Genomic DNA, 14,422 nt, shown 5'->3' with positions numbered 1-14,422 from the left:
AAACAAATCTACTACTACAAAGCTTAGCAGCTCTCATCATAAAATCCTTTTAGCATTTAACACCACAGATTTCCCATATATAACACATTTGCTTTGCGAATCAACACAGGTATCATTTTCCAGACCCACAGTAGCCCCCTTCCACTCAACTGGAAAAACACGAGCTGTTATTAAAAGAGGTGCAGATGAAAGGGAGCAAAGTATTAAGCTTCTCAAATGCAGCTGTCCTTGATCATTTGAAGTCCAATTCTGCCGCCCCTCTTCCTGCTGATTAGCACATTGAGAAATCCCACTGAAATCAGTAACACTGGACAGTCGGGAAAGATGCAAAATAAGGCCCCAGAAAATTTGATATGCATAAATAAAAGCTGGTCAGAAAACACCCCAGTAGAAATTTAATTCTGGTATTTCACAGGCCATCATCCGAGGTCAGACCATCTCCCCACATGCACCAAGGCTTTCCCTTCTGCCCACAAAATGGGAAACTGAGCTTGTACATGAGGGATGTCTGGCCTGGGAGATCCACCTCAAAATGAAAGGTGGGGACATGAGGTATTCAAGTCCTTCAGTGTCAGGTTATGGCAAAAGCTCAACCAAATTTTAACACTTTGCCTTAGAAAGGGAAGGCTTCAGTCTGTCAACCAAGGAAAAAAAACTAACAAAACCCTATGTCTAGCTCATTTTTACCTGAGAAAACAAAAAAAAAGATAATATTATTTTTTTTTGACCAGCCTTAATCAACTGTGCTAGCAAGATCTACTTCCTGTAGAAAATTAGGGCTTTAGAGCTAAACAAAGAAAACCCCAGCTTTAAAAATCCTAAGCTCTTTAAAGTTGCAGTAACAGTTTAATTTCTTAGTTGCCCAGCTCCATGTTATACAAGACAACTTCGGCACCACAGCACACCACTGAAATACTTCAAGAATTGCTTTTATATTAGAGATATATTAAGGAAAAGGTTTCAAATAAAAAGCTTTTCTGTTGTTGGTTTTTTCTTTTTACCCCCTCCAGATTTCTCCAAGAAAATCCTTGCATTAGTGTTGCAAATGATATTTTCTCCGCACATGCTACATACACAGGAGAACAACTCTGGAGAAAGTTCTTGGAAATACCTAGAAGGGGCACCCCTGTGCTTCCAGGTTGCCTTTTCTCTACCTGCACAGAGCAATCTGTTTCAAATGGTATATCCTCAAATGTGGACCTTTAATGTTCTGTTCAGTAGCACAATTCATCAAGCAACCAGAAATCAAGGCAGTTCAGGGGTTTCACCCTAAAACACCTAAAAAGTGTTAGGTCATCACAGATTTCTCCCACTGCACTGAGTTGGTTTATTCAGCAGACACAAACAAGTAGCCAGTCTCCTCAGTGACAAGAAATGAAGCTGAATTAATGGAAGAATACAATTTACCACTTCAGATCAGATGCTCAAGTAACAAACCAAACAAATGCTTTGTTATTACAAGCAGACTAGCATGCTCAAGTTATAGCCTACCCTCATAATACTGCACACTATCCGAGAACATTATTAGATTTATTAATGCTTGTGATCACCATTCAGTGACCATCAGTCATACCTGTTGCTGAGTGACCAATGTCAGAGCGACTCTACTGACGCTAACACATTGTGGCAGTTCACCTAATGAGGCAAGCTCCACTTTATCAACACCAGAAGATCATTTTTGGGGAAAAAAAAAAAATTTATGCTTGAAGTTCTCTCCCATGAGTCTCCCATAAGCCATGCATAAGCTGGGAAAGTGATGCACAGGCTTTGCACTGGCCCCTTCACACTGAGGTGAATTTCACGAGAAAGCATTTTGCCAGAGACGCATCAATCAGACTGGCTATTTGCTTCTGTCTTTTGATAAAACTCAGCATAATGGATGAAAGGCTAGCAATAATTTTTACTCAAAAAAAAAAAAAAAGAACATAAAAAACAAGCATTCTCAGCAGACAACTTGCACACCAACTTCCTAAAAAAAAAAAAAAAACAAAAACAAAAAACAAAACTGTTTTCCAAACAAACCCTTCCATCATTTAAACCTTCCTCCTTCAGGGAAAGACATTCCACCTAGAAACACATCCCAGAGCTTTGCTATAAACAGCCACTCAGTTTCTGTATAAGCAGAAACAAAATGTTCCATTCAAAATAGAATCTCATTTATATATACATAGATAGATAGATTTGAGGTTTAGATTGTATTTAACCACTTGGATGTTTCACATACCCCAAAATATAATTTTTTTAAACAGACTTTTCAATTAATTGGGAAGTATGACCAGCTGCAAACAGCAAAGACGGAAGTGAAACGCTACAGTTTAATGGGGTGTTCTATCTAGCATGGGTTAGTAATTCTTCTTTTCCCTGTTTTGGTTAAATGAACATTCTCTTACCATTTGTCTGGTTTGTCCGTGGTTAGGCAGACCTAACAAACAGGAAAGAGAATAGAGCTGGTAAGACCATTGCTTTTCCAAGACAGAAAAAAGTACAAAATCAAAACACACGCAACTATGATTGCAACTGTGTTGTTTTGCTAAAGCAAGAATTGTCTACCAAACTACCTTCTCCCCTCCTACAGAGGTAACTGAGAAAAGAGCTTCCTTCACAACATGGTTTGAAAAGCAGAGGTCCCAAGTTAAAAACACGTTCCATTCGCGCAGTCTTTTCTCCATTTACTCACACCTTTCTTCAAACTACCACTAAAAGTACTCCTCCTCTTTCAGACCTGAGGTTATCCTGAAGTCTTGGGAAAAAACCCCAGGTGTTCTGTTTTAGTTTTGGAGGAATTTACTGACATCAAGGAGGAGAAAGTGGAAGGTATTATACACTGTCAAGACAGCAACAAATAAAATCCTTCCTATCATCCTTAGATCCCCAGGGAACTCTTCAGCTCAGATGTTAGCTACAAGCTGTTAGCAAACAGACTGTATCTGCTGAACCTACCACAAGTAAATACGTTCATAGGCATAGCTCCATCAGTCACAGAGCACAGCACCTCCAGCTATCACACAAAGCCCTTGCCCAGTAACACGAACAGCACCATAAAGGACCAAGCACAATGGCTTGATTTTACTAGCTTATTTGCTGTACTATCAGATACCCTATCTATCATGCTGCCATAGCATATGTCCTGAACTGTACTTTACATATAGACCTTGTAGGACACACAAATGTCTTGGGATGTAAGAGAATGACGTGTTCCTACAAGGCAGCAGGGTATGGCACGAAATGGACTGGGAGACCTAATAAACCTTTTTGTTAGCACTCTTTAGTTTTCTAAGATGCATGCTCGCAGAAAACACCATTTCATTAACATCAGTGCACCAAACCATCTTTCTCAGCCACTTCTCACCGAGAACCAAAATGCCCGTACATCAAATCCAACAGGTACTACAGGACAGGCACCAGCAAATGCTGTCGCTGGCCGCAACAGTTATCAGTATGAATTATGCTTTCACATTTATAGCAAACTTCCCAGCTTGACTTCTGAAACTTCCCATTGCTAGTGAGTTAAGCTGTGATGAAAGAGCAAAGCTTTTTAAAGAATCCAGCAAAAATGAACTTTTACAGTTCATGGTCTGTACTCCCAACAGATTCCTTGAGGTTCTCCAACACCATCTACTCACAGCAAGTACGCTAGGAAACACATGGCACAGCAATGTATCAGGAGGGAGAAAGGCGGAACAGGGGACATTTTCTGAGCATTGAGTATCACAACATCACATTAAAACCAACAGTTTATATCAAGTGTATTTTCCATTCTGTGTAGATGTATGCTGTTAGCTACTTCAAACATCAAGACACACAGTTTCAATTTTTGTGGCATTTTTGTGCCTAAGTATCCACAGAGATGAAGAAATAGCTGCCAAATAAGACCACCAGTAACAACCTTCAGATGTTGACAAAGGCAATGTAGGCGCCAGATAATCATTCCTTTTTACATGGGAGCAGTGATCGCATCCAAAACACAGCTGTGAGCAGCCGTTTGAGATGGATGGACAAAGAGCTCCGTGGATGCTGGGAAACAGCACAGCCAGCAGGATGCACCCTGAATCTGTTGGCTTCAGAGCTAAGCTCTAGCACTTGTTTTTTCTTCCCCCTTCCATAACAGAAAGATAACATTTTCTCCATTCACAGGAGCTCTGAGAGATGTAAATCAACTGGTCCCTGGATTGAAGCCACACATTTCATTTGAACCATACTCCAGATCAGCAACTTTCTTGTACTAAGAACATTCTTGATGCCAGAAAAGACTAGCCTACAGGAGCAGCTGATACGTGGCTGCTGTGATGACTATTGCTGGTTGTACAACAGACAGTGAACAGTGCTATTCCCGAGTAGAAGAATTAACCCAGAATATTCCATGGTGAGAAGAGATGTTGAGACTGATACAAACTGAGCGAACGCTGAGCAGAACTGCTACTTACTCTGAGCCCCAAAGCTTCAGAGCCCTCAAACAGCAAAGAAGCACTGCGAATAACAGGGACACACCTCACCCCCTAAACTGTAATTTCCAGGATAAAGCTGCCCATGACAAGTTTTTGATCCAGTAAAACAGGACACAAAACAAAGTTACAGTTTCAATACAGCTTATACTCATTATCACAGTTATAAGGTATCAATTACCACATTAATCTTAGCTATCTGTGAATTTTCCCTTTAGTCACACTTCGATAACTGGAGTTTGAAAGACTGAAAACAGACACTAAAAAGACTAGCTTCAGTTTCCAATTAAAAAACAAAATCACACTAAAAGCATATGCAGATGAAGCACTGCTATTAAATGAGCAACTTTTACCCACAGTGGTCACCAAAGAGATGCAGAGAGACAGCATAACATCTGTAACCCATTGCAGAACAGCTGTCAAGTCAACAGGATGCATCTGTACTGGAAACAATGGATTCTCAGCCAAAATTTTTTGGTGGCTTCTGTGTGAGAGATGAGGTCTGTGAGACAGGCACCTCTAAGAACTAAACCAATCCTCCACCTCTGGATTAAGGAGTGGTACAGACAGGTAACTCACCATATGAAACAGTTCTCCCCAAGGTGATTGCTCCATTTTCACAGATCAAGGTTTGAGAGAGAATTCTCACACACATGCATCCAACAAGCAGGTTAAAAATACAAGACAGCATATGAATGAATTTGTATGAAAGCAAAATACATCAGGGTTCTGGCAGCTCCTCTCCAGGAAAAAAACCCTGTCTTTAACTATTCTATGGAGGGATGCCTAGAGAAGCCACAGGGTAGAATGCATGAACATTCCTTCCGATGATATCTAAGGTCCAACTGCTTGAATTTACATAGCTCCACATCAGAAACAACACTAATAGCCTCCAAATGAGATTTTTTTTTTTTAAAAAAAAAAGCCCATACAAAAAAAGGAGGGTTTTTTCAGGATTGACCAAACCTGTAAAACCACAAAGTGTAAAGGTCTACAATGATGAATCTAAGCAGGTCTTCCACTCTTTTGCAGCCACAGAAATTGAAATATACTTTGAAAACTCAAGATAATAATTTTTTTTTCCCCATAGCCCTGAAAAGAACCCAAGCCCTAGAAAATCTCCTTCCATTCAATTCCTCCTGCCAGTCTCCTCTATACACTGAAATAAAGAGGAAGTCCCAGAGGATAAAATGAAGGTAAATTGAAGGTATATCTGCAGATAAGCATAAATGTCCTTTGCCACAGATGATTCTACATTGTTACTGAAATGGCAATAAAAACACCTAATCACAGTACAGAGATTAACTGACATCCTCAGAGCATGCCTCTACTCCCCACAGCTTAGTGACAAAGACCTTAGAACTGCTCCTCCAGCATAAGCACAATTACAGAGATTTTGGCTCAAAACCAGTCACAGCAGGTTACTATGCCCTAATAATCCTTTCATTCTTGAAGTATCAAAGCTGCAGATGAATATACTTTCACCCAAAGAAACACAAGTGGGGAAAGACTATCACAAACAGCAAAACAAGTCTCTTACTACTGTTGCTTTGCAGCTTTGTTTTATATTTTGGGGATGGGGGGGAACCACCTCTCAGTCAACCAACCTGTTTCTTTTCCTACAATCTCATATCATTTGAATCTAATGTTTTCAGATTTGTTAAAAAAAAATTAAAATGAGAGAATACCTAAACTTCCAGCAGCAACTAGAGCACCACCCCAAGAGCATGCTGCAGGAGTAGGTAATAGTTGGAACCTGACAACACAGAGTGGACTGGGGGGATGTAATTTCCCTATGGGAAGCATACCAGTACATCTGGTCCCACTGGACGCCTGAGAGTAGACATGCATGCTCTTTGCTGATCCAGTCCCATCCCCTGCGAGTCCAGCGAGAGGACCTCAGCATCTGAATGACAGCATTCAAAAATTACCCCCACTGCTCAAATTCAGCTTGCTTTTTTGCCAGCTCCACAATACACAACTGCCATTTCGAGAAGAAGGAGAGCCTAAACCCTCAGCAGCGTGCCCAACGCAGACTGGAGTGCAGGGATATTTCCATGAAGTTACTACAGCAAACATCAAGAAGCTGCAGAATAAGCATCAACCATGGCCACTTTTCTACTTCGGTAGAAACCTTCCAGTGCTTTTCTATGCCTGAACATACATACCGCTGCCTGTATATTTACTGACCATTTCATAGTTTGGCACAAGAAGTCTGTACAGAGCTGCTAGTACCAAGGAGGAAGAGTAGCCCAGCTTCTAGCCACTGGACATAACTTGGAGTTGTTAAATTTATATTTACTGAAATGTACTATCTCCAATCTTAAGCATATCCACCACACACAAAAATATGGGTCCTTCATCTCATGTTAACAAAATTAATCTTTTTTTTTTTTTTAAAACCAATCAGGACATCAAGCAATTAGTCACAGATGGCATTTTGTTTTTAACGTCTGTTTACTGAAGAGAAGTATCATGCAGAACATGCAATATGCAGTAACATTCATAAGCACATCTTCAGTCACAATGATTGTAGGGAATTTAACACACACTTTCACAACCAACAAGTTTACTATACTAAAATACACTGCTTTCAAAAATCCATACACTCTTCATATGCATTTTCCTTTTCCAAAAGCAATCCTCCTCCTGGGATTCCATCCTTCCCAGCAGTAACAAAAACATCAACAGTACCACATTTGTGAGCAAGCTAGGAAAAAAAAATAAAAATTCATGCATGAATGAGGCTTGATGAACAAGGATTTCACTTCCAAGTTACTGGTTCACTTGAAGTAGGTCTCTGTGTGTTGACATATACACACATCAGTTTTTGCAAGCTTATAAGAATGCTTTAGTACCCCTCTCTTTCTTAAACTGCCAAGAGTGTGTTACTGCTATGAGCAGATCGAGTGTCCATGTTCTAACAATCAAAGGCTATAAACTTTCAGGAATTCAAGTGCAACAAGCAGAATAGAGCATAAATTGTACTAAACACCACCTAGACTAATGTTTTTTAAAAAATTCTGTTGTACATAAAAACAATGTTAAAATTGCAATTTACTTACCTAAGTAAGTTCCTACCAAGATTGGCAAAGGAAAAGGAAAAAAAAAGATTTAAGGTTAAAAAAAGGAAAGATTCACATAGTTCAGAATACAGTAGCCCAGCCCCATGCAACAAATACAGAAATACAGACTGTTTTGGTTGTAAAGAAACATAGAAGTGATTGTAGTTCTCTGTTGGACAGATAAACTGAAGACAACATTAAACAAACAGTAAATCCAAATGAGAGATTCCACAAAGAGCTTTAATTTTGGGTAAGTAGTGGTTCACTAGCCACCTCCTTCCACTAACCCTTGCACGTTAACATTGTTGGACTTTGACAGTAATTCCTAAAATGCTTGGTCTAACAGTTCACATTAATTTGCTTCACAGTACCTCTCAGATGATGTGTTTGTTATGCAAAGCTGTACCTTCTGCTAAGAGTACTTCAAGGACCCTACTAATACTTTCTGGTCAGTGACATCCAACTACAGTAAGTCAGTAGCCACCCTTGGACAAGTATGTTGAGAATGAAGAGCTGCTATCTAACTTGGTCTCAAGTCAATCAATACTATCCACCTTCATTCCTAAAAGATCATCACAGTATATTCTGTCTGGCTGTAACACACTAAGTGGTTAAAAAAAGAGGCAACAAACCATGCACCTCACTGCTTTAGGATTTGCAGAAACCACTGAATTATTCACCGTTCTTAGAATTGGGAATATTACACATCATATACGTATATCTATGTGTCTGTGTGTGTGTAATATATATATATGTAATATGTATCACACATGTAGATTCCACTTAATTACAAATTCAGGCTTTGTACTATCTGGGACATTTGCAATTCTGCCATTGCGTTGTTATACATTCATCTCCTCTCATCCTAATTACACCTGCTCCCTACCATTGCCTTGGGATACGCACTCTCCTCTCTCTCAACCAACATTTGCATCTTACTCCATGCCGTCCCTCATAAATTAAATGGTTTTCACCAGTTGATCCATAGAGCATGATGCCCATCACCTGATTTCATTTCCATATCTTCCTCCATAACACCAAAAGAAACTGATCACAGCATCACAGCTAAGCTGAAGGCGAGTCAAAAAAGTTTCACTTAACATCTGAATACAAAATCCTATGTACAATTCTCAAAAATAATCTGTACTTTTGGTATATAATGTAAAGCAGGGAAGTTGCACAGGCACAGTTCTTGGGGTCTCCAAAAAGCATTTCAAGCAATTTGTCATTCTTCCCAGCTGTGCTGCTGCTGGCAAGAAAGAGTCATTCTTTTAAGAAGCACTGAACATTTTCTCTCTTGACACTAGTCAGCATTACTCTGGTCCAGATATCAACAGCTAAAGCCAGGACTTTTCTCCAGTACCCCATGTATCACATTACTCATTAAAGGACCAATGCTCCCTGCTGTTTACAGTCATTCCTGCATAGGCTGATTTCCTTTGTCTGGGCCAAAGGAAGGGCAGCCAGGACCACTGCTGATAAAGGCAGAATTTTAATGCAACTTATGCATACAGGTAAGTCCATGCTTTCTGCAAGGTCTAAGTCAGCCACAAAAAAACTTTGAGATAAGTCTGGTCACCTACGGAGCTAATGCTAGAAAATTTCCTTATATTCCCACCTTGATAGCTGTTTTTGATCAAGAACAGTATTTCCACTTCCATGCTTATCTCTTGATAATTAAACTAATGCCATGCTAGGCTGATGAATGCTTCCAGTTCTAGGAGTTCATTCATATTTCCCCAAAAGGAGGTGAGAAACAATGAACCAGAACGTTAAATGAGACTGACATTCCATTTTGGTTTAGAAATCCTCAGTAGCAGAAGCAAGGTATTCCAACAGTTAATTAACCTCACTCAAAAATCTGCAGCTTGTTTCTAGCCAAAGTTTTTCTACTGTACCTTCTGGCTACTGCAGCTCATTATTCCATTCCCAGCTAGACTAAAAAGCCCTCTATTATTACACTTCTGCTGCTCCTGTCAGCAGAGACAAACATCTACAACTTCCACTTTGATAAAAGCATTTTCCACTATACAGTGTGTTTTCCAGTCCCTTCACCGTTTTCAGGACTCTTCTATAAACTCTCTCCAATTTTCAGCATTCGATCCGCTACCATTTTATCAATGCAAGTTTGTTGCTGGGAAAAGCCTTCCCTTTATTTCAGCTACTCATTCATGTTCTCTCTCTTTCTGCCAATTTTAGAGTGCATGTGATGACCCTGAAAAACAGATTTGATTAGATGAAAGCTAACATGGTGTAAAAGAGAGGAGAAAAAAATAAAAATCTAACAATGCTCCCTCCCTTCCCCCAGTAAAAATTTGCATAAACAAGTATCACGCAGACCCCATAACTGGATAGCTGTAAGGAAAAAAGTAAACAGGGTCCAGAACATAAGACATCCTCTCTATCTCTCTAGAGGAAGTTTCATGGCAAATATTGTCAGTCAAGCTCCAGAACACTAATGAAAAAGCAATAAACTATAATTTTTTAGCAACTCACTGTATTTGACAGCTTATGAGACTCCATGTACTTTTCATGCTCCAAAAATAGGATTCTGCAGCAATTTGTCCATGCTAATCTAATGTTGAAGGAGAGCTGGGAAGGGCATTGTATGCCTGATGATGCCAATGCGATTTAAAGAGGGAAACAAAATAGATGAAAGGACTACACCCTTCTAATAAAATAGAGTGGAGGTAGTAAGGCAAGATGAGATTAAGAACATTTTCCCATTCTTGGAATTCAAGCACCAGTCAAAATGCTAGATGCCTGGCCAGACAAATAATATTCAAAGCTTGAAAAAGTTCAACTCTCTCAAGGATTAAGCAGGGATGAGTGAGAAAAAAGACAGTTAAAGACACTTAGCTGGAGTTACATAGTAAGAGAAAAAACAAACAAACAAACAACAATATTGCAAAGGAAAAAATCTGAAGTACTCTCTTAAGCTCAGCAATTTCCAATTTTTCCATAATTAGTTTTAACTAGTTCTGGCTGCAGCCCACTAACAAGTTTCCTTTTGTTTTCCGCCTTGATCTCTCACTGCCAAGGTTCCCCTTTTCCCAGCCTTTCTGTACTTCCCATTACTACTGCTCTTCACACATAGTTCAGTCTGACCAACCTGCATCTGCCCATAGACTAGGTGGTCTTCCATTGCCAACCCCTCCACTCACTCATTGTTTGGGCATATTTAGGAACAGTGTTTCCATTTATGCAGGAACATTCATCTAGGCATTTCACTGATTAACTTTTCTGAGGGCTGAATTCTAACTACCAGCCACCCATCGTCCTAAATACCAAGGGGTGGTAGAGACTCAGATGAATATCTTCCAGCAGCATTGCCTAAAGGAACACCCAAAATCCTACATGAACAGTTCAATTTTCAGCAATGTTAAACAGCTGAATTCTAAATGAAGGCAGCAGGTGCCATGGGAATTTAAATGCCTTACAAACCTGACCACACCACTATATACATGTAAACATGGATGTTAATGCTTTACATTAAGCAAAAATACAGCTGCTACTTGGCTTATTCCCTGCAAAGCAATCTCTTGATTTTATATTGCTTTATGATCTGGCCATGAGGAAAGCCTTACAAACTCATCACATGCAATCAGTTCAGCAATCAGCCATAATTTACAGTATACATACTTCTCCCATGAGTTCGAAAGTAATAGCCCAGCACCAAAAGGCTTTTATCACCAGCAAAGAGACCTCAGCTAAAGCCCACCATAATAGCTGTCCACTGTCATATGTCAGAGACTTTGACATGGTGACTTGTCCAAACCGTAAGGCATCTTCCAGGTGCCACCAACACAGCACATCAGCAGGAAGCAGAAAAAACCCTGGCTAATTAATACAACTTTGCGGTAGGTGAACATCTCCTTCAAAACTATTTCAAGGAGACATTAGGTGGACAAAGTGTCTTCCTGCACCTAAATTTGTGCAGAAAGAGTATTTTCAGCAGTTGTCTTAACACCAGCTTTTCTTTGCAGTACACTCCTACTATGACCTAAAGCAGCCAGTATGCCATTATGTACCACTAAGGGGAGAGGAAAAACATAAACCCAACAAAGAACCCCCACAATTTCCCATAGTATCTATAGGAGCTATGTAAATGAAGAATCTGACCGATTATAACAATTCAGTTTTACTCTCATTAATTTTTCTTCTATTTTAGGCCACCTATAATCAAAAAATCAGTCATTCTGGATAGATGGGTTTATTTCAGTCCTTTTATACTAAATCATTGGCTCCTGAATTCTGGTCACAAGGCTTCATCACTCTTGCTGCCATTCACCTCTTCTTCACAACAGTTCCAACTTGTGCTCTTTCTCTCCGCTGACAACCTCCTCTCCCTTCCCACCAGCAGCCCCCCCAAACCAGTAAGCCTGTATGACTCCATCCAAACTCAAGGAGTAGTCTCAGCACCACATTCCCAGTTCTGGCACGGCACAGGAAACCGGCATTAGCCATGCCCAGGGCCAGCAAAGCTTACCAGCTCACATGCAAGGCAACTGGGAACCAATGCTAATTGGCACTGGCACACAAACTGTCTCCAGGCCAGAAATAGATCCACCAAACTTCCACCATCTGTTTCCCTGTGCCCAGCAGATCTTGATCCCAGTTCTTTAAACCTTGTTTCCTTGCAGGTGGTTCCCTTCCCTCTCTGTCTCGGCAAAGCTTCCAGCGACCCAGGGTCAGAAAATATTCCAGATGTCAAAACTGCAGTGTGGCAAACGTTTTCCATTCACAAATAAATCTCAACCAACAATTTTAAGCTGAACAGCTCACAAAAATATGCAGTTAACACTCACTACCCCAGCAGGTTAATAGATTCTGGGACTGAATTGTACTCTGTTACCTAGCAGTTACAGGAACAAATACTACTCCAAGTATTTCAGTGGCTGGCTGAGAACAGACTGAGCAGATAAAGCAGCAGGCACTCAGTGAGAGCCAGCCCCTGCACAACTATGCACATATGCATCAGAGAAACATGTGTTCTGAGGAGCCTGAACAGGTACTTCACCCAAATCTTTTTGCCAACTGCTCCAGCAACAGTTAGGACTGAAATGTATCTAACCAAATATGTGTACCAGCAGACAGACATTTTAAAACACTGAAGCAAGAATCCTCCATTTCCAGTTAAGTAAATGGTTTCAGGTTATCAAATCCAGTGCTCTACACAGAGAGTGCCTTCCGAGGGAAGGATCAGTTCTTCTACTTCCCTCCTTTGGGCCACAACATCTCAAAGCTTCAGAAGTGTGTCACCTGCTGAGTGACTCAGCAGTCCCCTTGCTGATGAGGACATTTAACAGGGAGCAGCAGGCATGCCCTTAAGCAGGTAGTCACTAGGAGCTGTGAGCTACTCTGCATCTACATCCCTCATTACTGGACAAAGCTTCCAAGGAAGCCAAACTGACCAAGGCAGCAGGGTTTTGTTATTCTTCCCAAAACACAAAAGTTAAAAAGCACATTAAAAACTCAGCAACACAATATCAAGGTATAAATTCCCAAAGAGAGCAAGACAGTAGAATGATCATTGTCCTCATTCTTACTGTATTCTCCACATGCACTTATATATGCATGCATGTAAATATCGATAACAGTCATCCACTCTCTCAGCCATTAAACACAAAGCTTAACATCAGGGCATGCAGTGGCGGCCACTTCATGGTAACACATAAGCTGAAGTTTTTGTGTTTGCCTGTCTCATGATGACATTTAGATATCTTAACTATTCAAAATTGGTCTGTTCTATTGAATTTGGTTAAGTGACATCATATGTACGTTTCTTGCATTATCACAAACTAAAGCTTCTGAGGTCTATTCAGCAGTCAGAACAGATTAATTTTTAACCTGTGGAAATTTTGAAAACCATTTCTACTGCAAGTAGAGAACGCACAGACAGTCTCTCACCAGTTGGACTGTCCACTCACAATGGAAAATATAGAGACTTGAACTTGGGACTCGATGTGAACAGTCTTGTATTTCTTTCGGTCAAAGTGAATTTTAAGTAGTTCTGGACGCATGAAACTGATTTCTTAAAAGTCGAACAGTGAAACAACACCTAGTTTCAAACCAACCATCACAGCTTTCAGCAGTTTCACAAAACTGCTAGAAAACTGTTCTGTCAACTCGAGGAATTAGTAATGAATTCTGAACATAGCACTTCATGTCTTCAGCACGGTTGTATGACTTGTCATCTGCATGTGAAAAGCCTGGAAGGTGAGCAGCATAACCATGGGTGGAAATGGTTACCCAAGGAACACTTAGACATCAACACAAAAGGTGCACACAGACTCATTAGCCACAAAGCACAGACAAGCCAGCAGATGAAACTAAAAATCACTCTCCTAGCATAAGCTGAGCGCAGCTTCAAGGTCTTACCCCTGCTAGGCATCAACAGGCGCTTCTTCATGTTGCCTGATAGAGCACAAGTGAACAGAAAAGAGAAAAACATCACATCAGCAACCTGAACAGCAGCAGTTTAAAATGTTCTTAATGTTAAAACACAAACAATAAGGTATCAAATTTTTGTAATTATATTTCAGATAAGCCACATAGAAAGTTGAAATCAAAGGTAAAAAATGAGAAAGATTCTCCATATCTCCCTCCCTGCTCAGAGTCACCATTAAAACAACTGTTCCTTTCCCCTGTTAAGGAGAGCTACCCTCCATGTTCTCACTCCCGTTAAGACCATTTGAACAGACCCTTTTATTCTCATCTGAAAAAAAGACTGCACTTTTTCTTCCCCGACACTCTCAGGCAAGAGCAACTCTTCAGAACAGAGCCCTGGAGTCTATGCCAGGAACATCCTGCATCTAACTCCCACTTCAAACACCTTCCCCGTGCCTTTTATTCTTGAGGAGATGAAGTCCAAACTCCATCGCACAGAGGTGCTCAGTGACAAGGCCAGCAAAA

The 14,422-nt window shown here is 40.3% G+C and overlaps 1 protein-coding gene across 10 annotated transcripts in view; it reads right to left on the bottom strand.

Moving 5' to 3' along the window:
* Positions 1 to 14,422, bottom strand: part of MTA1 (metastasis associated 1) — an 87,402-nt gene that overhangs the window by 6,854 nt on the left and 66,126 nt on the right. For 9 of the 10 annotated variants that reach the window (XM_049807191.1, XM_049807190.1, XM_049807192.1 and 6 more), the window contains 2 exons: positions 13,889 to 13,924; positions 2,391 to 2,422 (listed from right to left, as the gene is read on the bottom strand). In XM_049807191.1, coding sequence (XP_049663148.1) covers positions 2,391 to 2,422; positions 13,889 to 13,924 — 68 coding nt within the window. The remainder of the gene's footprint in view (positions 1 to 2,390; positions 2,423 to 13,888; positions 13,925 to 14,422) is intronic. The other variant, XM_049807194.1, reaches the window with a different exon arrangement.

This window comes from Accipiter gentilis, chromosome 8 (genome assembly GCF_929443795.1).
Source record: "Accipiter gentilis chromosome 8, bAccGen1.1, whole genome shotgun sequence".
Lineage (NCBI taxonomy): Eukaryota > Metazoa > Chordata > Aves > Accipitriformes > Accipitridae > Astur > Astur gentilis.
This window is presented reverse-complemented; position numbering and strand designations above follow the sequence as displayed.